The sequence below is a fragment of the Rhinichthys klamathensis genome, unplaced genomic scaffold (genome assembly GCF_029890125.1).
Source record: "Rhinichthys klamathensis goyatoka isolate OS25496 unplaced genomic scaffold, OSU_Roscu_1.1 h1tg000056l_1, whole genome shotgun sequence".
NCBI classification, from domain to species: Eukaryota; Metazoa; Chordata; class Actinopteri; order Cypriniformes; family Leuciscidae; genus Rhinichthys; species Rhinichthys klamathensis.
Window position 1 is genome coordinate 609,875 of NW_026606601.1, and position 25,587 is coordinate 635,461.

Sequence of the window (25,587 nt, forward strand, 5' to 3'; positions counted from 1 at the left end):
GGTGTGTGGTGGGCGTTCTGGCGCAATATGGCTGCCGTCGCATCATCCAGGTGGATGCTGCACATTGGTGGTGGTTGAGGAGATTCCCCCTTCTATGTGAAGCGCTTTGAGTGTCCAGAAAAGCGCTATATAAATGTGATGAATTATTAATTATTAAGAAATACGATCAAAGCATTCAGACTGAAACGGATTTTCATGTGATTTTTTTGTCGTTTACACCGGCTAAATCTTATCAAATTTAAATCAAATATGCACAAAAATTGGATTTGGACTGACGGTCTGAGTGTAGCCTTAAAGGGGTCATATAATGCCATTTTTGTACAAGCTAATATGATTCTTTAGGGTCTAAATTAAAAGTTTGTAATATACTTTAATTCAAAATTCTCATTAGTATTGTAAGAAAACAGTTATTTTACCTGGTCAAAAACAGCTCTGTTTTCAGCACGCCGTTTCAGTGCATATGCCTTTAAATGATCATGAGCTTTGCTCACTCCGCCCCTCTGTTCTGTGCGTACACGTTTGTAACACAATAACCATAACGCGTTGTTCATTATAAACGTGGGATTATGAATTATATTGAGAACGTCGTACACAGAAAACATGCCGTAATGTACCCTGAGTGTAAACCTTAGACTCATTCATCGTGAAGCGTGCAAGCGATTTGCAAAGATATAAATATTAATATAAAGGTTAATAAAACGTTACACTCACTTCAGTTGTTCTAGAGGTTCAGTAGGAACACGAATAGCTGGTACCGATCCTTTATTCAGGAGTAGCTTCTTAGCAAAACCAGCTTTATACTGACCCTCGTTTATAAAGCAGTCTGGTGAGAAATGATTCGCGCAAACATGAAAGCATTGACGTTGCTCGTGGGGAATATTCCCTTCGAAAACAAACTCAGCCACTGCGTCTTCAGCGGTTCGGATTTGGGAACATTAAAATGACTGCTGTGTTCGTTATTACACCCAAGAACAGAACACCACAATCGCTTAGACGCCATTCTGCTCATAGACAGTGCTCCAGCATATCAACAATGACCGCGCCGGTCCGCGCAGACTATGATTGACAGCTCCCTCATGAGCGAGGGCGGGTCTGTGTTGAAACCCGGCTGTCAATCAACAATCGCGGGAGGGACGTCCGTCCGTGTGACGTCACACGGTCGAACGGCTCGATTTGAGGCAGGGGAAAACATATAAGGAGATTAAAACAAAATCACTGGATGGATTTTTATCATTTTATGATGGTTGTGTACAGGCACTGCCAACACACATTTCAGTACAATCAACTTGTAAAAGTGCATGTACCATTATATGACCCCTTTAATGATTGTAGAGGTCCTGCATACATCACCAGAGAGAAGTCTGATGATTCACCCGAAGATCGAGTTATATTTAAAGATTATGGGGTCAAAAAAAAACAAAAAAACGGTAGCACTTTACAACTAATTCTCATTATAATGTTTTATTTTAATAAAGTATATAAAATTAATAAAGAAATTTCCTTTCGTGTCGGCTTTAAAAGTTTAATCCGATTTATTTTGCTATGCTAATTATGTACAGTTTAGGTGCAGTCACATTTCGAAATGTTGGCGAAATTTTGCTGTCAAAACATAAATAAAAATGCACACTAGCGAGTAGCGACTGACGTAAGAGGCTGCGGTCTTTAGCATCCTTGTTTGTGTGCCTGCCTCCCACGCCGGTTCAAATCACGCTCGGAGCGGGTCGAGTAGGACATTTGGTGCCGTGACCCGGGTGGGAGTAAGGTTTAGGGGGGTGAGTGTAACGTAGGCCAGAAAGACCTGTGTGTGTAAAACTCACACCCCTGGCCTCAAGAGGCATGCTAGCGACTGACGCTAGAGGCTGCTGTCTTTGTTAGCGCGGCCGCCTCCCATGGCGGAGACGGTGGTTGGAATCCCGCTTGGAGCGGGTCGAGTTGGACCGGTTACACCGGTTACATGACGCACAGCTCACACAAAAGTCACTTTCAAACCAAGCAGCTTTCTGTCGGGCAAATTTTCTCCCTTGTGCAACACTCACAATCGTGCAGATTCTTATTGAAAGTTTTGGATTTCGTCCTTGAAATGTTAGTGTACTCTATATGATCAATTGCATTTGAACATTTCTATATAGCTTTTTATTTCCCCACTGTCTACGCCCTATCAGAAAAGACATGTGGACCATTTTGGACAGCAACCCACCAGTTACACAAAGTAGATTAATAAAGTGATATTAATACAGGACAAAACGTTGCTAAAAATGACAGTAGTTGCGGCCTCCTTCGTTGCCTTTTCTGTATTCTGCTCCAGCGTTCCTCGCCGAAATGAAACCAAGTCTCAACGCTGCCCTCTTCATGTCCTTCCCCCTGGAAATGAGATTGTCTTAGTTTAATCACACCCTGCCACCTCCTGGCAATCAGCCCCCTTTGCCAGCCTGCGTGATGTCATCACACACATCGTCACCCATCCATGGCAACAAAAGCAAGCGTGCGGCTTGAAGAACAGAACATTGACATCGTTGTTTGTCAAGATGCCGTTGTGCTGTTGTTGTGCCTTGTAATCACTTTCTCTGCCTTTCTACCGTGCGCACATCCTCGTGAGCCACGGCTATTTTTAGCCACTCTGGCGTATGTATTGTGTAGTGTTTGTCTCAGTGCCACAGAGAGACCTTAGCAGGGTTGGGATAATGAGCCACCTGGTTGCAGCTGGGCATAGGGAACCAAAAAAGACACAACGCCAATGTGATGAGAACTGACTGTCCTGGTGCACGCGTGTGACTGGGTCAGTCATGTTCATCCGGACAGAAGCCACCTGTCCATTAGTCCCTGGAGAGTGTGAAATTCACCTGCCAGGTCACATTTATGGTGAACGGATGAAAGCTGGATGCAAATTACGTACGGACTTGTTGCTGGTTCATTTGAATAACTTTGACAATATCCAGTGTTTTGAAGCCTCTGAAGACTTCTTGTACAGAAACTATTGTGCATTATATTGTGTTTTAAAATCCTAGTAGGCTACCTACCTAGACAGCATAGGTGTAGGCATAGGCCAATTGTACCTAAAATGTCCCACAATTAGTTAAAACACACCTGTGATAATCAACAATACCGTGTGGTTTTAATTGTGACATTTGAATGCATTTATGATGCCAGAAATGGCCGCATAGGCAATTCGTACATAGATCATATCTATGTTCATACCCATATATAAACATTTTTGATTCGTACCTTTCAGGCCTACAAATGATGTGTAGGTTTATTTCAGATGTTTAATGCGCATTTGAAGGCCAGAAATACTGTGTAAGTTCGGTTTGTTTATTCTAACGTGTATGATGCCCACAAATTGTTGTTCAGGCTTGCAGCTCAGTAGGTTTTGAAATGCAGCCAATAATAAGGGTATGACCAGACCCTTGCTCACAGTTACTGTCCGAGATTTTCACTTTAAAATATTGAGATGGAGCCATTGAGGTTACCAGAGACAGTCTATATAACTGCAGATGATGATTATTTTTCATCTTTTTGGCATTTTGCACATTCCCATTCCCATTCATCCTCTTATGTGCCCCAAAACTTACTGGTTAATTTTTTTTCTCAGCCCAAACCAAAACTGGAATGGTTCTGACCACACCATATCACGTCATTTTTTTTAATAATTCGAGAGAAGTTGACAACCATAACATTTCAGTTCTGTTCATAGGCTCAGCTGACTCACTTTGGTAATAATTCAGTTGCCACTGTGTTTCACAACCGAACAGAAATGTATTTTGCTGCTGTGTGAACGTAGTCAATAAGAGTTCGATTTCCAGTGACTCATTCTGGCTAATAGAGATATAGAAAAAGTATAATGAGAGGCAAATTTTGGTGTCATTACATTATCACTGAATGATTTAATCTGCATAAAATGACATTTGCTTTTAACACGGTGGCTCACGCATTTAAGCAGATAAACCTTTCAGGAAACACAGACCTCTTGATTTGCTAATCGTTTCTCTGCTAAAACTCTAATACTTCACATATTTTGAGAAATTTAATTCAAGACAAAACAACCCTACACAATATTTTATTTCTAACTGATTTACCTTGAGCAATGGGGTGTTTTAGTGCGATTAGATAAAACATATATAAACTGATATGTTTATAGTGATAATTGTTTTGTTTGCATTGACTTATGATTTTTTGAGCCAGTCATTTTATTATTATTATTTTTTGTATATATTTATAAACTAGAGACAGGGGCATTCTCATTCTGTAGAATTTTTATTGCACAAAAATGTGCATAAACTCCTGTGTAAAAAGTCTTAATATTTCCCCCCATTTTTTGAAGAGAAAGATTGAATATTTATAAATGTTTGAATGTGCTAAAATTAAATTGATAACTTTTATAGGTATGCTAGCCTATAGATGCTAACAAAAAATGTAATTTTGATAGCAAATTTCTTTAAATATTGTGTCTTATTTGATCATGCCATCAGCTACTAATAGCACTGTAGTACTATAGCTCCGAAATCACTTTTCCCCACAATTTGTGCACAAAACGCGATATAGCTGTATAAAATAGCTGTATAAAAATAGAGATACTCGATATGCTTGCTCCAGAGAAGTTCTCTGACTCCTGTCTCTCATCTCTGCAGTCTGGTGGACGACCGCTGTGTGGTGCAACCAGAATCTGGGGACCTGAACAACCCTCCTAAGAAGTTTCGAGGTAAGGCCACATTTATGTCTCCTTAACTGCGGACTCTGGGGTGTTTTACTGAAGTATTTTAGATATCTCTGCGGATGATGGTTTTTTTTATGCTTATTTAACCCCTTAACTGTGTAATTTTGGCGCTTTTTTATTGGCTTTTTTCCGATCACCTATTTTACCAATCATAAATTTGGTATCGTTCGAAAGCTTGAACTCAAAATTCATCTTGTGAAATCCGGTTTGAAATCGGACATTGCGTTACCATGTTGGGCTCCTAGAGCATTAAAGAGATAGTTTACCCAAAAATGGAAATTGTCATTTACTCAGCTCAAGCATGTTCGCTTGATGTGCGAAAACCATTGAGGTTCATTCTCGTGTTTGAGCACGTTTGAACCACGCAAGAACCAATGAGCTTTGTTCTCACGTGCCAAGCAGGTTCGGTTGAGCTTCAGCAAGAACCAATGAGGTTCATTCTCGTGTTACGCAGCACGTTTGAGCTTCAGCAAGAACCAATGAGGTTCATTCTCATGTTACGCAGCACGTTTGAGCTTCAGCAAGAACCAATGAGGTTCATTCTCGTGTTACGCAGCACGTTTGAGCTTCAGCAAGAACCAATGAGGTTCATTCTCGTGTTACGCACCACGTTTGAGCTTCCAATAGGAGACTAGATCGGAATCCCTGATGCCGTAAGCATATGTTGCCTGTCAAACACTTTTAAAATGTGCTATATGTAAAGGCTGTTTTCTGTTTGTGTTTTCACTTGAATGATGTCTCACCCAATTTTGGCAAAATAGAAAGGTCAGAGACAGTGTTATATTCAATGTAGTGCAAGTGAGAATGATGCAGCAAAATGTGATGCATTTGTCTTTTGAGAGAAAGTTAATGCAAGTGTGCTCCTTATGCAGAGTTTAGTTCCTGCTGTAACACACCTGTCTGGCTGTCTCCCATTTTTTGGTAAACTTGAAGACATTGATTAGCTGGCCCAGTTGTGGTTGATGGAACTGGAGCTAAACTCAATAGGAATGGAGCTCTTCAGGAGAAGGATTGAGCTGTGACTTTACTTTTTGTGTGGTGGAAAAGGAACTGATTTCTCTCCTTAAAGATGAAACCTGTCAGAAGTTAGCTAACCTTGTCCTCCAGGCATGCTGGGAGAAACCTCTGAGCCCCTTCTGCTGGTATTTTGCTCTTATGACAGCCTGTCAACTTGTAGCTTGATATGTTAGGGATGCTTAGATCAGAATTGTCGGTTTTCGATCAGCAACAGATTGATTCCACGCAAAAGTGAAATGTGTATCATGTGAAGGTCTTCAATTAAAAAGAAAAACTGAAGAGTTGTTATGGGGCAATGACAGCACTTAAAAAGTTTTTTTTTTTAGTTAACCTAAAAACGCATTTAATGTTGTAATATCTACAAATGCTTTTATTCCAGTCATAAAAGTTATGTAATCTTAGCAAATTAGTTAGCATAATTAGTTAGATTACATAACTTTGCTATGTAATTATACTAAGCAAATTAGGTTGCTATAACTGACAGACTAGGTTACACCAAAAGTCTTTTTTATTTGTTAGGTCAAGTTGAAGTAGAATTTGGAGGTAACAATTTCAGGTTCAGGTTAATTTCAGGTTAGTGAAAATTGAAATTGACATCTATTTTTTAAATGCATCTTATTGTGAACAATAATTTTTTTGTGATCAACTATACATGTACACATCAATTTGGTTGTGCAAAAATATAACAGTAACATACATGCATATGTTTGTAAATAATACAGGACATAAACTATGTTTATTTATTATATATGTATTTTTACATATGTGTGTGTTTGTGGATTTATTCACACAATGAAAACTAGGATAGAATAGTAACTAATCATTAGGTAAATGCAAAGTTAGAGTTAATCTCTTACAGGCATAAAATGCGTTTTATATATGCACTTTAAATATGATGATAGCAACTATTTGTAACAATCAACCTATATATAGTCTAATTTTCCCATCTCTACTACAGTATGCAAAAGAGAGCTGTGAGGCAGTGACTGTCACTGAAATGGTATTAGATAAAACAAGCATGTAAATATGGTCTGAAATGTGTCAACTGGTAAATGAACTGTCATTACCAGCTGTTTAAGGCTTCAGTGGTGCTTTGCATGTGAAGTGTTCAAGTCTCTGCCTTGACACTGCTGCTCATTTCTGTCTGTTTCATAAAATATTCTTTGCCCAGTCTGAGGGGTTTCTTTCTGTAGTGAATTGTTAATGTTTTGACGTGCTTCACACCGTTGTATTACCTTTTAAGTCCAACTGAGTTGCTTGAATGCACATACCGTATGTAGAACTTTTTTCTGCACAATCCTTACATTTTTGAGGGCCGTTTATTTCTCTCATAATTGCAATAAAACCTGGAATTTGGCTTCAAGTCAGTGATTCTTTCTGTCCAAGTCTGTCCTGCTACAGCATGAAGCTGCTGAAGCTGTAGCGTCCTCCTCTTCAGAGAAGCTTTCTGCTTATTTGCCTTGAGGAATTGGAGACAGTGTTCAAATATACTGCACTTCTGTATGATTCCCCCCCCCCCCCGAAGCCCACTTTGAATATTAGTCCAGGCTTCTTGTACCGAAAGAAGTTGTATTTAGTTTGACATTTTCCATCCTTTCTTTGTGCTGCATAACACGAGAATGTCGAACCTCATTGGTTCTTGCTGAAGCTCAAACGTGCTGCGTAACACGAGAATGAACCTCATTGGTTCTTGCTGAAGCTCAAACGTGCTGCGTAACACGAGAATGAACCTCATTGGTTCTTGCTGAAGCTCAAACGTGCTGCGTTACACGAGAATGAACCTCATTGGTTCTTGCTGAAGCTCAAACGTGCTGCGTTACACGAGAATGAACCTCATTGGTTCTTGCTGAAGCTCAAACGTGCTGCGTAACACGAGAATGAACCTCATTGGTTCTTGCTGAAGCTCAAACGTGCTGCGTAACACGAGAATGAACCTCATTGGTTCTTGCTGAAGCTCAAACGTGCTGCGTTACACGAGAATGAACCTCATTGGTTCTTGCTGAAGCTCAAACGTGCTGCGTTACACGAGAATGAACCTCATTGGTTTTTGCATGTCGAGCGAACATGCTTGAGCTTCCGTTTACAATAACTGATGAGTAAGTTGATGAATGTTTATATTTGAATAAATAAAAGCCTAAATTCAATCTGTTCATCATATAAAGCGATCGCTTCTTTTCACAAAATTTGCACTAAACCGTTCCATTCATATTGGTTAGTTTTACGATCTCTTTATGAACTTTTTGAAGAGTCAAATTTGTAGTTGCATAGGCTGTCAATGGAGGGACAGAAAGCTCTCAGATTTCATCAAAAATATCTTCATTTGTGTTCTGAAGATGAATGAAAGTCTTACGGGTTTTCTTTCAAAACTAAATTACTGACCTTAAGCTTTTTTGAAGTTCACTTTGGCAAGCTGTTCCGAACTCCCCAAACAAACTTTGTTTTGCCCTAATTTTGAAGTATATCGGAGCATTTAGTGTTCTTGTGCTTTGTTGAATGGGCTGTCAATCGCTCCCGACACTGCTCTCTGTGGTTGCTCATGAGGATGAGTGGATGTGGCAGATGGATGGGTCTTTGTCAGCTTGTTTTGTATGCCTGTATGTGTTGGCGTTTGCTCAGGAGTTTATCGTGTGTATCTTAGCATGTCCATGTGTGGCTGTCAGTTTGATTAGTACACTTTGATTTAAGTACGACAGACGTTGATGGACAGATATTGTGTTTTTATAGGAACTGATGGATGAAGCTGAGAGTCAGACACCTCTATTGTTAGCCAGATGATTCTCCCTGTCTGGTGTAATATATCCTCAAACGCCTCATGGAAGGGCAGAATACTTTTAATGTTGGTCAACTGAAATTGACCAACTAAAAATTGCACTTTTTTCAGTAATCATCAATATTCAGTAGTCGTAAACTTGATACTGTATATATAATCCAAATTCCATATTGTCTTTAGTGATGTAAGTATGCAAAACAGATTAGTCATTGGGTTGCAACTAGTCAAAATTAAAGGTAGAGTAGGCAATTTCGGAGAGGCTAGCAATAGCGAGCTAGCTTTGAAAGCATTAAATCCCACCCTCCCTTCAGAGTGTCTACAAAGCCACGCCTCCTTCAAAACACATGAACACGTACAGCAGAGTCTGCAAAGTGTCAGGAGAGACGGCGTTAAATGACCTTGTGTCTCAAAGTACGTAACATTACAATAAAAATGAACATAAACAACTTACAGAGCTCCTACTTGTACCGCCTGATTTCGGTGTGGAAAGTGTTGACATAGAAACGCATAAGTCTGAGGACGTGAACAGATCTGGGTAGAACGTCACGGGTTGCCATCTTGTAATTATGGTTACGACATGACGTGAACGCAGCATAAACTTGTTGTTTTGGTTCAGGACGAACTGTAAAAGGCGCCTGCTGTTTCTCTGTGACTGTCTGTCTACAGAACAGCAGGTGCGCGTAAACAGGGAGGTATGGAAATGGATATGTTGACAGGCAGGTAGAACATCGAATTGGACGAACATTTTTTTGATCGTGAGACTTCAGCAGAATATATGTGTAGATGTTTTAATGTTTAGACCACTTCTGTTATTGATTGCTATCAGGATGTGAAGAGAGTTTCAACCAGTATAACAAAAAGTGTTTATTAAAAAAACGGCCTACCCTACGTTTAAAGCACCACCACAAAAACAAAACAAAACGCTGGACTGATGATGATGTAATACTGAAAATATTTTGTCTTTGGTATTGGTATGCACTTTGTCATTTTTATGGCCTCTGAATAAACATTTTTGAAGACCTTTTCTTGAAGGACATTGTGTGCGGGCCTCTGTGCTTCTTCAACCTAAATTAAACTAGAAATATATATAAACTAAGCAAAAAAAGAAACGTCCCTTTTTTGGTACACTGTATTTTAACGATAATTACAAAAAATCTAAATAAGCTTTACATAACTTTATTGGAAAGGGTTTAAAGTCCCCGTGAACCGGCAGTTGCAAATGACTTTTCTCCAGTGTTGTGACGTATTTCCGAGAGAAACGGAATACTAAATGAGGCAAAATAGTGGGCGTGGCTTTTTTCCAACTAGCACCTGATTGGATCTAGAAAAGTAGGTGTTTTCATTCAGCCTGTCTACTGTCAGTTGGAGGGGTGTGGTTACGGATGTTAAGCAGACACCCAAACCGTCAAACCTACGTCATCAGGGAAGGTCCTCCAATGCAGAGGGGAGGGGAAATTTCAGATTTTGTTTAGATTCAAGATTATGAAGCCAAAAAATTTTTTTGTGTGGATTGACTTGCATGGATGAATTGTTCACCACAAAACGATCAATTTAGGCAAACAAAGTAAGTATGGTCAATTTTGAATTCATGGGGACTTTAAACAATGTTTTTCATGCGCATTCAATGAACCATAAACAGTTATTGCACATACACCCGTGTAACAGTCCGTAAGACAGTCCGTATAGATTTGCCTGTTCTTGCTGTGTGATGTTACTCTACTCTTATCAATATCCCTGATCACCTGTGTGAAACTGCCATAGTCCTGGTTCAGGAGGCATGAGGACTTCAGATGTGAACAGAGAAATAAACTGCAATGTCCGTAGTGAAAGAGCTACAGGGAGACCGGAAAGACGATGATTGTCCTTGCAGTGCCAAACCATGTGTGACCATGTGTCCCCCAGACATGTTCGAGAACTTGCAAGTGCAATGTTGAAAGAGTAGAGTAACATCACACAGCAAGAACAGGCAAATCTGAAAGATGTGATGCACTGTAGAACTTAAAGCAGCTGGTGGAAACACCACATGACTGCTACTATTGATATTGACCCCAGCTCTGTTCAGGGACTCATTATTCCAATTTCTGTTTGTCAAATGTCTCTGTGAAATTTGTTCAGTTTATGTCTGTTGTTGATTAGTAGTATTCACTTAGTATTTCCTTACCAGTTTGCTTACACTCTTCTTTGTGACACTGGCAGCTATAACCAGTCGTGCTTCTTCGTACACTGTAACATAAAGATGGCCTCCTCCTTCAGCTATTCTCCACCCAGCTCCTGTTTCAGGCTTTTGTCATCTATCATCTACACATCTCCGGTCTGCCCTCTTCTGATACTGAGCTTTTCTGGAATGATTTCAGTCTGCCAAAACTCAGCCTCCAAATCCTCACATATGCCCATTCTTTTATAAAGATCATTTCATAACCTGACAGATGTTGGATGGAAGAACATTCTTCAATTCATTCATGGCCTAGAGTTCAGAAAGTGACTGGCTCTAGTAAAGTAGAATTTATTAATGGGCTAGTTCACCCACATTTACTCACTCATGTCATTCCAAACCTGTAAGATATTTTTTATATATCTTAAAGTATATTGGTTATATATTAATTGTTCATTTAAGTTTATTCTCTGGTATATATACTGTATATATATATATGGCCACAATCCAACACATTATATTGAAATATTTAAAGGGATAGTTCACTTTGAAATACATTTTTGGTATGTTTTAGCTTACCTCAAGGGCGTCCAACATGCAGGTGTCTTTGTTTCCGCAGTAGGTTCAATTTTGATATTTTTAAGTCAAACCGTTCTTGTCTGTCAGTTAGGGCTGGGCGATAAAACGATAACGATATGTATCGCGATAGACACGTGATCGATATCAATAAAAAATGTGTTCGATAAAACGTTCGATAATTTTTTTTTTTTCTTCGTCGGAAGAAACCACAGGTTGCGAAGCAAGTTTGCATTAAAGGCACTCGCTCTCTGGTAACCTAGCAACGTAAGGAGTGACAAGCTCAGGCAATCATGTAACGTGTCAGTCTGGTTGCGCCATCAAAAAAAAAGAAAAAAGTTTGGTTGCGCCATCGTTGTCTCGTGCAGCTGGGTTCCTCATCAGTAACCGGCGATTGATAAGCAGAAAATGAGTGCCTTTCATCTGCATGCCATGCAGGCTAGAATTGCGAAACATTATTAGATAATTCGCTCTATTCGCGTTTGATGTGAACACAGCATAAGGAACAGGCTGCGATGTCAAGATTGCAATGCTGGTGTGTGTGTGTGTGTGTGTGTGTGTCCGACTCCGCGCGCGCGAGAGAGAGAGACACGCGGGCGCAATCGAACAGTGGAGACATAAAAACATACTCCGTCATTTTGTTAATACAGGACAAAGTGTTTACAATATTTGTGTAGGCCTATACTCGCAATAAAACACAACATTGTCCTTTTGTCACACTGTATTTCTTGTCAAACTGTAGCCTACAACTGTACACACCGTTTTAAAAGCAAAACATATTTATCCAACCCTTTTTAAAACAGTCTGTGTGTTCCATCTTTTGGACATTCATCATATCGCATTGGTTTTCATTTCTTGCCCTCAAAACAGAGCACTAATCTGTTATTTTTAAGTTACACATTGATTAAAAAAGAAAATTAAATTTGTTGGTAGTATTATTTTATATGGAAATCAATTATCTATAATTCTGATGAGAATAAAGTTAGGGTTAATTAAAATTAAGGAAAACAAATATATTGATCTGAAATATTGCAAATTAATTTTAAATTCATTCAGGTACAATTACCAAACATATCTCATATCTATCTTTTTATTAGTTTAATTAATAAACCAATTATATAAAACTATTATCAGTGCACTATAAATAAACTGGTTCTATGCCTTTATTAATAAAACTTATTTAAAAAATACAAGGCTTAAGACATTTAAAAAAATGCCTTCTACATTTCTGTTTTGCTTTTCACTCCATTGTACCGAAATCGTACCGAACCGTGATGTCTAAAAAAAAAAATCAAGCAGGGTGCACGTACGATCACAAACCCCAACCACCCACGTCCCGCCGCGCCACTGTCACCTTTTTTACTCTGAGGAGATTGCAGGTCTGATTGTGAATTTAGACTTATGTTTACATTTTAATTATTTGAGTTTTCCATGGTTGTGTTGACATTTCTGTCTTGGGATTGTAATCAGAGGAAGGTTAAGTTTAAAATAAAAATGTTTAAATGTAATATATTTTTTCTCCTGGTCCTTATTTTAAATGGGTCATAAAAAAATCAATAATTATCGATATCGACCGATATGAAACACTGATATCGTGATACAGTTTTCAGCCATATCGCCCAGCCCTACTGTCAGTCATATAATGCAGGTCTTTGGTCACCACCTCAAAGAGCATGCACAGAGAAGTCCAAATTAAACATGATTTAATGACTCGTAAATGTAAGTACACATTGATGGCCTAAGACACGAAACGAGCAGTTTGTGTGAGAAAACGAACAGTATTTATATCGTTTTTACCTCATGTAACCACAGCCACGTCCAAGTGATCTGAGGGCGCGGGCGCTTCGGTCTGCGCAAGCGCCGGAAGTGATCTCTCTGAAAAAATTCAACGTTGTCTGTTGATATATCGAAATCGTCTTCCATTGCGATTTCCTGTATATCTAAATATGTTTAGATCTTCACAGTGAAAGGTAACACTTCCGGAATCTCTGTGTAAACAATGAGTGACGTACACGTGCGAGAGATCACTTCCGGCACTTGCGCAGACCGAAGCGCCCGCGCCCTCAGATCACTTGGACATGGCTGTGGTTACATGAGGTAAAAACGATATAAATACTGTTCGTTTTCTCACACAAACCGCTCGTTTCGTGTCTTAGGCCATCAATGTGTACTTACATTTACGAGTCATTAAATCATGTTTAATTTGGACTTCTCTGTGCATGCTCTTTGAGGTGGTGACCATGATTTAATGGTCACCACCTTAGATTTAAATTCTCCTTTGTACCCTCTGCGATCTCTCTGCTTAACTCCGTAAAGAATAGGTAATGTCTGCACATAAGACATACTTGAACTTAAATGTTAAATGTTGTGGTGTTATTTTTATTTTTTATCTGTCTGATCCTGTATTTGAATTGATGTTTGATGTTGTCATGTACTGCATGTTAATTTATTTGGCTACTGCAGCAAAACTAATCGCCCCTCGGGGACAAATAAAGGTCTTGAACTTGAACTTGAACTTGAACATAGACCTGCATTATATGACTGACAGACAAGAATGGTTTGACCTAAAAATATCAAAATTGAAACTACTGCGGAAACAAAGACACCTACATCTTGGATGCCCTTGAGGTAAGCTAAAACATACCACAAATTAATTTCAAAGTGAACTATCCCTTTAATTATACATATATATTTTAACCTTTTAGGACATGAGCCAAACACATTTATGGCTGCATAGGTGAAACATTCTGCAGTGCCATTGATGGAAATTAGACTTAATTGAATGGATCTATGCAAATACAAAGTGTCTTGATGAGTTTGTGATATAGCAAGGCCATGTTTGCTCTGACCATGACTTGAGCTCTTCTGAACTGTTAGCTGTGGACGCAGCAGATGGCTGTCACATTATTACTGATACCATATGCAAATATTAGGAAAAGTACCCATTTCATTACTGGCTTTGAATAACATTAGCTGCACCGAACGCAGGCAGATATGCACATAAAGTCTTACAGTAACCAGCTGCGGGTGTTGTTGTTATAGTCATAATCTTGCGGTGAAGCGTTAGCGTTTGTTGAATAGAACATTTTCTGCCGAACTAAAGTGACAGTTCAAACGCTGTTCACAGGGAAGCATTGTTTCCTTCTAACCTTACTGCTTTTTTCAGTAGTGTGAAAGTGGCTCAGCTGTTTTCACAAGTGCAGTTTATAGAGTTGTGTTTAGAGTGTTATAGAGATGGTCTGACCAAATGCTACATCATAAGTTCATATAAAAAATTAAAAAAATAAAAATAAAATTTTGGCAGTCATTTTGTAAAAAAAATAAAAAAAAATGTTTTATTGATTTTATTCACTTGTTTTCTTCGGGAAAAATGTGGAACTTTAAATTAAAAAAAGACTGTATATATTAATAATCAAATATATATTTAGATTATATAATTTATAAAATGTGTTTTCAAATAACTTTAATTGGTTAGCTATTTGAAATCAGTGTCTCGTGTAGTGTAGAATAGATAGATAACTACTTTTTCTACATGGCTCTGTCATGTTTATATTCCAGGCTGGATTTTTTTGTTGTTGTTATTGAATGTCTAAATGACAGTATTTTGGACTTGGTCTTGAAATAGATTCAGAGGCTGGAACAATGGAGCTCTTGTGTTATGATGATAGAGATATAGTCATGGTCTCCAAAAAAATCCCTAGCCAAGGATGGACAATGTGTAAATGTCCTTGAGGTAAATGTTCTTCTTAGGGTTGAATACATAAATGTTTATTTTTAATTTGTGCTAAATGCAAGGGCTGGTTTCTCAACACAGCTGCCACACACCACTGAACACACATCTGCTGATGCACTTCCTGTTTGATTAATGAGACACAGCCTATAGACAATGACCTCAGCCTAAATGTCAAATACAATTTGTTTCATGTAAATTCTCTGTTATTCCAGTGGTGTTGAGTATTTCTCATTCAATGCATTTTTATTTTATGGATACTTTTGCTATAATTTTTGATGTATGTAAATTTAAAACTACACATAATAATAATTGATTTATATATATAATATTTTTGTATTATTTAAGCAGACATTTTATTCATTTAAAAATCCACATTGTCTTATCAGGAAAAATGTAGAACTATAAATGTTTAAGTACGTAAAAAAATAAATAAAATAAATATTATGTAAAAAAATAAAAAAATATTTTATTTAGTTAATTTATTATAATGTATTTAATAATTTATTCTACTGTATTCTATTATGTATAGTATTGTAAATATTGCTATTATATATATTTTTAATATATTATATATTTTTTATGATAAAAGTATTGTGGCATTTCGTGAACTGTATTTTATTAGATTATGATACTGCTATTATGAGCAAGGCTGTAATGGGGGGAAACACTTGAGCTTTTTCTGAGCTGTGGCAGAACACTAGTGGCTGGGCTTTGTTCACTGTACTTCTGCTTTGAGAGAGTGTCACCACTAAATCTTTAGATCCCTCATGGTATTAATAGCTTGCTTAAGCTGTTTAAAAGGCCTGCTTTCCGATAGCCTTAGTGTGTCATTCAGAAGTTTGCCCTTCCTTTCTGATCCTGGGACAAGGCCACAAACGTAGTCCCAGGGTCCTGTGATGAGCAGTGGCATACTAGTGTATTGGCCTCAGTCAAGAAAGACCCATTCATGTCCTGTGAATTTTTACCAATGACCACAGTCAGGGCAACAAGGGCAACAATAGTGATCCCTGACTGGTGTCTCTGAGAGCTTTGCTAACCCATTCATATCTAACAGATCAGTCGAAACAGATTCTTAATAGACCGAATCGGTCATCGGACTCCAACAGATCTATTTTCTTCAAAAGAAAAGTGTCTTCAGTTAAAGGTCAGCTACAGTGTGTTAAACCGTTTCCCCAAAGGTGTTTTTTGAAAATGTATCCTCTTAATTGTTCATCAGACGCCAGACAGGGTGTTGTATCTCAGACCCGTTTTGATTACTACAGAAAAAAAGTGAGCGTGAACATGAAAAGTTGTTTTTGTTGGCACTGGAACAGACATGAGACGTTTGATGTTAAAAAAAAGTGTCTGTTGAATTGCTTTAAGGGATAGTTCAGCCGAAACTGAAAAATGTAAAAAAAAAATATTAAAAGTTAATTGTTCATGCTCCTTTTTTTGTTACATTGAGATTACCTTTATGGTCATCTAATGCTCACTTAAAATTAAGTGTTGTTTTAAAAAAAAATCTTCAAAATTCAGTGATCCCTATTGCCTATATTCACTCGCAACATTTAACATGGTCGATTCTTAATTTTTTCATTTTCCCCCCCATTTTAATTAGACAAAATAGTATAGCATTTTAAAATCAGCCATTTATGTGTTATCTATCTGCCATTTCATACAAATATTATTCATCTTATTGGTTGGCTATAAGCCCTAATGTTAATGTTTCTGGACAAAATACCATACATTTAGTGTCGCTATTGTAAAACCATGGTAAATGGAGTGGTGGTACTGTAGCATCACGCTTAGAGGTTACTGTTATAATTGTGCATTTCTTTGTGTCCATAATTGTTTGATAGCCTAGTGTTTGTTTTGGTGTGGTATGACTCTCTCTCTCTGTCGATTAGCATGCTAACTCCCTCTCATCTCTTAGTTTGACCTAGCGTTGCCCCTCAGCACCATCATTCTTCCATCATTCCTTCCATTCCTCTTCTCACCGTCATCCTCTGTCCCACTTTCTCCTCACATCCTCCTCTCCTAACTTTCAACCTCCAGTCCTTCAGTGTTTCTTCTTATCCCCCCCCCCCCCCCCCCTCATTCCCTGGCTGCTAATCCCTGAGCGCTAGCGTTAGTGTTGGCCGCATTTCTCAGTCGCTCTGCGGACATAGTGCTATTTTTACCCGTCACACTTAATCATGTCCTCTTGCGTGTCTTCCCTCCCATCCTGTTGCCCTTTCCTTCTTACACGCTGTCAGGTAGCCTGGCTCTCAGTGCAGTCCTATCCCATATCATGATAACGTTGTAACTGCTTCTCAAGGAACGTAGCCATGGTTAGCATAATAGCATCTCATTCTCAAAGTTTATATGTGTGACAAGAAGAGCTTTCTCTACACTGAGGAAGGCTGTAATGTGGGAAACACCAACTGGTTAGCAAGGAGCATAACCCGCTGGTTTAGTCATGCTGTAGTACCTCACAAAAATATACCATGGTAACCACCATAGTTTCTGCCAGATTACCATAGTTACAACAGCTTTTGTTACTGCTGTGTAAACATGATTTGAGGGATCATTCATGTCTATTCAAATAAAAACTCTGTATCAGTTATTAATTCAATTGCAACTTGTTTACATTACATCAGTTCCAACTCGTATCCTATCAATTGTATTTTACTGGACAGTATGGTTGGGGTGTGTTTAATTCGAGTCGCCTTTTGGAGTTAAACTGGCAATGTGACCCAACTAATGTGAGACAAGCTTGAGTCCTCTTGTGTCCTCCTTTGGAAAATAAATGAATTGTTCTAGTCAGCTGTGCCTGCAGTCACAGGTACCCTCATCATTTAATTGAATAATAAAGAGTACAATTAAATGGGCCACAATGTCTCAAATTAACCTGATTATCCTTTCTAAAACTGGCTAAATACACCTTGGTGAATCAGTACTGATGGATATATTGCAGTTTTGTTTCATGTTTGAAAGGTCAGTTAGTCCAGTGAAACTTAAGCGGTTTCCAGGGGAATTTGAAAAGATTTTCATTTTCTGTATAATAAATAATAGATTGCATTTTACTTTTTAAATTAAAGAAATAGTTCACCAAAAAAGGGAAATTATCCCATAATTTACTCACCCTAGGTGTATATGACTTTCTTCTTTCATCCGAACACAATAGGAGTTCTATTAAATAATATCCCGGCTCTTCCCAGCTTTGTGATGGCATTGTATAGAGCAAGAGTTTTTAAAGAGTTTTTAAATAGAACCAGGCTTTTTAATCTCCGAAAAGCCATCCACCCATCATGAAAATAATCTATGCAGCTTCAGGGGGCTAATAAATGCCTTCTGAAGTGAAGCGATGCGCTTTTTTAAGAAAAATATCCATATTTATAATTTAATTATCTAGAATAACTGGCTTCCGACAATGGCCGTTCTTGCGTTCACGAGAGAGTCGTGTTCCAGCGGAAGGCTGACCTCTGACCTGACGTAATACGTAGCTCCTCTTCTCTTATATTGAAATCCTTATTCAGTTTTAGACTTTCGTGACCGGCGCTTTGTTTAGTTCTATCCCCTTTGATTACGCATTCTTCAATTTTCACCTAAGCTTATGCTACACCTACGTCATGCGTCATATGTTGGGTCAGAGGTCGGCTTTGCTGCGAAAGATGGTGTTACCGGTGTTACACAGTGTTTAGCCGCAGCAATGGTTACATCACTTGCCCAATGAGGCACCGCCTCCTATTGGCTTTTTCATTTTTTTTTATAGTAATAAAAAATAATTTAGTCCAGTTTGAGAACAGTAACGACAGTTAAAAACTGAACGTGTCTGATCAATTCAGCTTGAGCCGAACAAGAGTCACCGCACAGATCAACAGCAGGAGTCAGATTTCATTGAGAGTGAGGAGCTGACTGACAAGACGATGGCAGAAGATTTGGTTTTAAAGCAAATTGTAAAAGTGCCTATTTGGCAATATTTTTGTTTATTTTTGTTTATTTGACTGATTTACTGGTATGTACGCACAGTATAAAAGCTCGTACACTAGGTGAAAATGCTTGTGTGAACTTTTCATAAGGTGTTTTTGTGTGTGTTTTTTTCTGTTTTCCCTTCCAGACTGTCTGTTCAGGTTGTGTCCAATGAACAGGTACTCAGCCCAGAAACAGTTCTGGAAAGCAGCAAAACCTGGTGGAAACAGCACCACAGACACCGTGCTACTCACCAAACTACATGTGAGTTAATGCGTTACACATTTTGGTTTTGTGCTTCATGGTTTTATGTCCACATGGTTTTCTGGATCTGGGCGTTTATGCTACTTGGGTATATAAGATATAAAATCTTTCATTCAATTGGACTTAAATGAAGTCTATTTTGATATTAAATATGATCATTACATATATTGTTGATTAAATGTTGTTTATAAACTTGTCTAGAGCTTCACTTTCATTTATGTTTGTTGTCTTTTTAATCTGCATTTTCACCTCTGTTTTTCAGCATGCTGCTGATCTAGAGAAGAAACAGAATGAATCGGAAAACCGGAAGCTGCTGGGATCGGTGATACAGTATGGAAACGTTATTCAGGTAGGTCAGCCAGCTGGCATACGGGAGGCAGAGGGATCCCACTGTGCCACTGAGGACTTGGCAGGACAGAAATCCATTGTTCAGTGTCATTGAGTTTGCATTCAGAATTGCTCTTCATAATTCATTTTATTATAAGACAGTGTCATGTGACCTCAGCATGCGACCTTAATTATGTTCATGTGTATAGCTAAAGGGGTTTCATTGGTATACCAGCTTTTTGTAAATAATGTTGTTTGCACTATTAATATCAGAAGTTTGTGTGTTCTCCGTTTCACAGCTGTTGCATTTAAAAAGCAATAAGTACCTTACTGTGAATAAACGACTGCCTGCTTTGCTGGAGAAGAACGCCATGCGCGTGACGCTGGACTCGGCTGGAAACGAAGGCTCCTGGTTCTACATACAGCCCTTTTACAAACTCCGCTCCATAGGAGACAGTGTGAGTGGAAACATACAGTTTAAACTGTTAACTGGGCTCAGATTTTGCGCAATTGTGCTGTCCTCTATCCATAGTGCCATATTTACCATTTTAGTTTGGAAATAATTCTAGTTGGCAAATTTGCACAGCCTTGTACTCTTAACATGCACAAAATGTCTCCCATTCAAACGTTTGGGGTTAGTAAGATTTTTGAAAAAGTCTTACTTGATCATATATACAGCAAAAACTGTAATATTGTGAAAATTTTTCTATTTTAATACAATTTAAAATGTAATTTCTTCCTTTGATGCAAAGCTGAATTTTCAGCATCATTACTCATTACTCATCATTAATCACATGTTCCTTCAGAAATCATTCTAATATGCTGATTTGCTGCTCAATAAACATTTATTGATGTTATCATCGATGTTGAAAAAAGTTGTGCTGCTTCATATTTTTGTGGAAACCATGATACTTTTTTTCCAGGATTCTTTGATTACTAGCACATTCAAAAGAATAGCATTTATTTGTAACATTTATACATTTATTTACTGTCTCTTTTTATCAGTTTAATGCATCCTTGCTGAATAGAAGTATTACTTTTTTTATTTAATTTTTTATAAAATTCTTAAAAATCTTACTGACCCCAAATTATTGAACATGAGTGTATATATCGTAATCTCTGAGGGGCAATAGGCAGTTTCTGCGGAGATGAGGAGCGATGAGAAATACCGTCCTGCAAATTGGGCCAAATCAAATAAATTCAGAACCTCGCACTTGTTTTCAAGCGAGGAATTCCTTGGTGCGAGGCTGAATTTGGAACTAAATAAATGGACCTGTGATGTCAAATGGACTCTGCTATTCACCAGGGGGTCTAAATGGCCTGAACTGTAGTTACAACCTTTAAGTCTTCGGAAACGTTGTGATCTAAACAGAACCAGGCATGAAACATTCTCCATTTGCTCCATTAGATGTAGTTGCATTGGGGGCCATGGGGTGTCATCCGCTCCTGATCTCTGGGGGAAAGAGTGTTTTTTACATTAGGTCCCAATGACCATTATATGATGTCAAAGCTCACAGCATTGAATTCCCCTGCTAATGCCATTAAAAATGGCCTCTGTGGGAGAGAGCGCCGCTGACACTGAGCCCCCATAATGGAAAACCACGGCAATACTTTGAAACTGAACTTAGCCTGGTCTTGTTGGATATAAATATGTGCAAAACTGAGGCACGACAAGAGATAACCTAAATGTATGGTGTTCTTGAGCTATACATTCAAAAGCAGTTAGTGAAATGAACTAGTTGAGCTTAAATTCAGAATTGGGATAGCCTTTTCTTCCCTATTGTGAGGTATATCAGAGTGAAACAGCTTCTCGAATGAGAACAAATGTAGGGCGGGACTTGATTTTGTCCATTGGGAATTGATTGGATGGCTGTGGGTTGTTATTGGTGGATCTCATGTGAGTGACAGGTTGCCCCGCCCTCGCGCTAGTAAACCCGTCATCAGAGAAAAGAAGAGATGAGCTGCAAGAGGGAGGGGAAGTTATTTTGATTAAAAATTATGAGGGAGCTTGAATTAAAAAAATAATGATGTGCACAGAAAAATCATTTATAATAAATACTCCAACATTCCATAAAAAAAGAATTGTCTATTAAATAGTATATTGTCTATTTAACATTTTCACCTTTATTTTGAGCCTGGTTATTGGATTGCTGTATAACACATAAATATCTTCTGTGTAGATGCATTATTGAATCTTGTATGTGTCACTCAGACTTAAGTTGTGCAGTTTTATGGGAGTAATTTAGTTTGACTGGTAGAAAAACACAAAAAAGATAAAAAATAGTACAATTTTAATATATGTATTATTTAATTTAATATATAATGTGAATTAATAAACAGTCATAATAAATAATCATTATATCGTATCCTTGCTTTTTATATATTTGATCTAATTCTTATTTATTATACTTTAGATTTTTTTGTTAAGTGTACGCTGTGTGCACAGAGTCGTCTTGTTTATGCTTGTGTGTGTGTGACCGATACAATTTGAATTTATTTGCTTTGTTTACTTATTTAATTAGTTATTTACTTATTTTCCTAGCTGTACTTCTGATGGTAAATTTTCCCACAAAAGTATATGTCGTTTACATGACAGTCACTTTCATGTAAGTCACATAAAAAAATGGCGAGGGACACCCTGTCATTCTTAGTTTTGCACGTGCAACAACCTTTCACAATTACTTCAAAATACCTTTTAATTGAGTTAAATTTTTTCTCTTTTAGGTTGTGATTGGGGATAAAGTGGTTTTGAATCCTGTAAACGCAGGACAGCCTCTGCACGCCAGCACCCATCAGCTAGTGGACAATCCTGGCTGCAACGAGGTTTGCCTGCTTTTTTTGTTCAGTTTTATCTTTTTGTGCTGATGTGCATTACACCATGTAGCAATATCTATGCAATAATTGGTTTAAATGGAAACATACTGTCTGTAAATTGGCTCTAAATTAGCTTTAGCTGCATAAAAATGGAATTACTGTCCATGCAAATAGAACACCCTGAACCCAGTGTTAGTGTGACGGCTTTAATGCTACGATAACCCTGATTTAAGAACCACTTTCTCTGCCAGAATATCTCTGTATTGTAAATGATTGTTTTTAGTAAGTGCTAATGTTCAAAAAATACCATAGTTTATTTTGAGACTCTTTCTCCTGCGTTCTTCTCAGGTCAACTCGGTGAACTGCAACACTAGCTGGAAGATTGTTTTATTTATGAAATGGAGTGACAACAAAGAAATCATTCTTAAAGGGGTAAACGCATCAAATATAGTTCTTGGAGTTGTTGTTGAAGGATCATCTAGGCAGTTTTCAGAACGGGATGGTGCTAATTCCTTCTTTCTGTTTGCTAAGGGTGACGTGGTTCGGCTGTTTCATGCCGAGCAGGAAAAGTTTCTCACTTGCGATGAACACAGGAAGAAGCAACATGTGTTCTTACGAACCACTGGCCGCCAGTCCGCCACCTCTGCCACCAGCAGCAAAGCATTGTGGGAAGTGGAGGTGAGTTGCATGTTTTTGTATGTTCATGTTTAATGGAGGTATGGGTGTTGCACATCATAGAATACAATTTTACCATCCGTTAGTTTTAATCGTAGAAGAAAACTAGTTAATTGTAAGCTTTTTTTTCTTTTTTTTTAGCTATTTTCATCTTCCGGGTTTAAATTAGTCTTTGGCTGAATCTAAAAATCGCCCCCTAAACCCTCATTCACTATTCCCTGTGTTAGTCCACTAATACTGTTCACTTGAAGGAATAAATGAAAACGAGTGAATTCGGACCGCCGTTGAGCGTACATCGGTTGTACACTCATTATTGCGGTGCATTGTGGGATTAAAGGAGTGCACTCAATAACGTCCACTATCGTTTCGGACACCACTACAAATGACTGTCCCCTCAAATAGCGCCCTGTTTGAGGGTATAGGGGGCGATTTCGGATTCAGCCTTTGTGTCAACATTACAGGATGTGACGTTTCCTTACACCTACAGTACATCGATGACTCATCGTGTCTCATAATTATTCATGAGACCGCATGTCCTTATCCTATAAGAAGGCGCCTCACTTAAATATTCACGATTATGTATTGATTTCCTATGACAGATGCATAGAATATTTGAGAGATGCATTAATGTCTCAAACATGAGTGATTGTTTCTGTTTTGTAAAAGTTCTCTTCCATAAATCCAGAGTCTTCGACACTAATGTGAATCATCCACACTGTGAGTGCAACCGGTCCTTATGGCCCTGTGATATGACCGATCAAACGACTTTTAGAAGTACAGAAAAATAAGCCTCTGAAAGATGCAACATATATATATATATATATATATATATACACTCACCTAAAGGATTATTAGGAACACCTGTTCAATTTCTCATTAATGCAATTATCTAATCAACCAATCACATGGCAGTTGCTTCAATGCATTTAAGGGGTGTGGTCCTGGTCAAGACAATCTCCTGAACTCCAAACTGAATGTCAGAATGGGAAAGAAAGGTGATTTAAGCAATTCTGAGCGTGGCATGGTTGTTGGTGCCGGACGGGCCGGTCTGAGTATTTCACAATCTGCTCAGTTACTGGGATTTTCACGCACAACCATTTCTAGGGTTTACAAAGAATGGTGTGAAAAGGGAAAAACATCCAGTATGCGGCAGTCCTGTGGGCGAAAATGCCTTGTTGATGCTAGAGGTCAGAGGAGAATGGGCCGACTGATTCAAGCTGATAGAAGAGCAACTTTGACTGAAATAACCACTCGTTACAACCGAGGTATGCAGCAAAGCATTTGTGAAGCCACAACACGCACTACCTTGAGGCGGATGGGCTACAACAGCAGAAGACCCCACCGGGTACCACTCATCTCCACTACAAATAGGAAAAAGAGGCTACAATTTGCAAGAGCTCACCAAAATTGGACAGTTGAAGACTGGAAAAATGTTGCCTGGTCTGATGAGTCTCGATTTATGTTGAGACATTCAGATGGTAGAGTCAGAATTTGGCATAAACAGAATGAGAACATGGATCCATCATGCCTTGTTACCACTGTGCAGGCTGGTGGTGGTGGTGTAATGGTGTGGGGGATGTTTTCTTGGCACACTTTAGGCCCCTTAGTGCCAATTGGGTATCGTTTAAATGCCACGGCCTACCTGAGCATTGTTTCTGACCATGTCCATCCCTTTATGGCCACCATGTACCCATCCTCTGATGGCTACTCCCAGCAGGATAATGCACCATGTCACAAAGCTCGAATCATTTCAAATTGGTTTCTTGAACATGACAATGAGTTCACTGTACTAAAATGGCCCCCACAGTCACCAGATCTCAACCCAATAGAGCATCTTTGGGATGTGGTGGAACGGGAGCTTCGTGCCCTGGATGTGCATCCCACAAATCTCCATCAACTGCAAGATGCTATCCTATCAATATGGGCCAACATTTCTAAAGAATGCTTCCAGCACCTTGTTGAATCAATACCACGTAGAATTAAGGCAGTTCTGAAGGCGAAAGGGGGTCAAACACAGTATTAGTATGGTGTTCCTAATAAACCTTTAGGTGAGTGTATATATGAACATACATACAAATCCTGTGACAGCTATAATATATTCAATGCAGAGTACAAATGCGGACGACTGTGCATTTATTTGTGCATTAAATTATAGCCGTCACAGGATTTGTATGTATATTTGTGTAATTTAGGGTGAGCTTAAAAAACATGGATACTATATTTGTTGGTTTCATGGCCTTTTAAATGTCTCTTTAAATGCTGGTTTTGATGCGGCTTTCCTATTGACATTTCTCCCGATCTCATATTTCAGGTGGTTCAGCATGACCCGTGTCGTGGCGGCGCTGGTTACTGGAATAGTCTTTTCAGGTTTAAACACTTGGCCACAGGATCCTACTTGGCTGCAGAGGTGAGTGAGGTGTGTTCTGCTAGCTCGGGATCATCTCTCAGCTGTTCCCAGATCAGCACTAACATCTCTCTCTGGGTAGGGAACCTTACTAACTTCCTCTAGATATTCTCTGCCTGAAATCTGCAGTCTGTAAAATTTTCAACATCTCTCTGGATGTTTCTGTCATAGGCTCAAACCTCATTTGAGCTCATTTTTTGCTCAATTGGACGCC

At 38.5% G+C, this 25,587-nt stretch overlaps 1 protein-coding gene across 18 annotated transcripts in view; it reads left to right on the forward strand.

Moving 5' to 3' along the window:
* itpr1b (inositol 1,4,5-trisphosphate receptor, type 1b) overlaps window positions 1-25,587 on the forward strand; it is a 154,960-nt gene that overhangs the window by 4,156 nt on the left and 125,217 nt on the right. For 9 of the 18 annotated variants that reach the window (XM_056248571.1, XM_056248575.1, XM_056248573.1 and 6 more), the window contains exons 3-10: window positions 4,626-4,696; window positions 19,038-19,153; window positions 19,416-19,502; window positions 19,780-19,938; window positions 22,205-22,303; window positions 22,643-22,726; window positions 22,826-22,972; window positions 25,281-25,451. In XM_056248571.1, the coding sequence (XP_056104546.1) occupies window positions 4,626-4,696; window positions 19,038-19,153; window positions 19,416-19,502; window positions 19,780-19,938; window positions 22,205-22,303; window positions 22,643-22,726; window positions 22,826-22,972; window positions 25,281-25,451 (934 nt within the window). The remainder of the gene's footprint in view (window positions 1-4,625; window positions 4,697-19,037; window positions 19,154-19,415; window positions 19,503-19,779; window positions 19,939-22,204; window positions 22,304-22,642; window positions 22,727-22,825; window positions 22,973-25,280; window positions 25,452-25,587) is intronic. The other 9 variants (XM_056248580.1, XM_056248582.1, XM_056248588.1 and 6 more) reach the window with 2 other exon arrangements.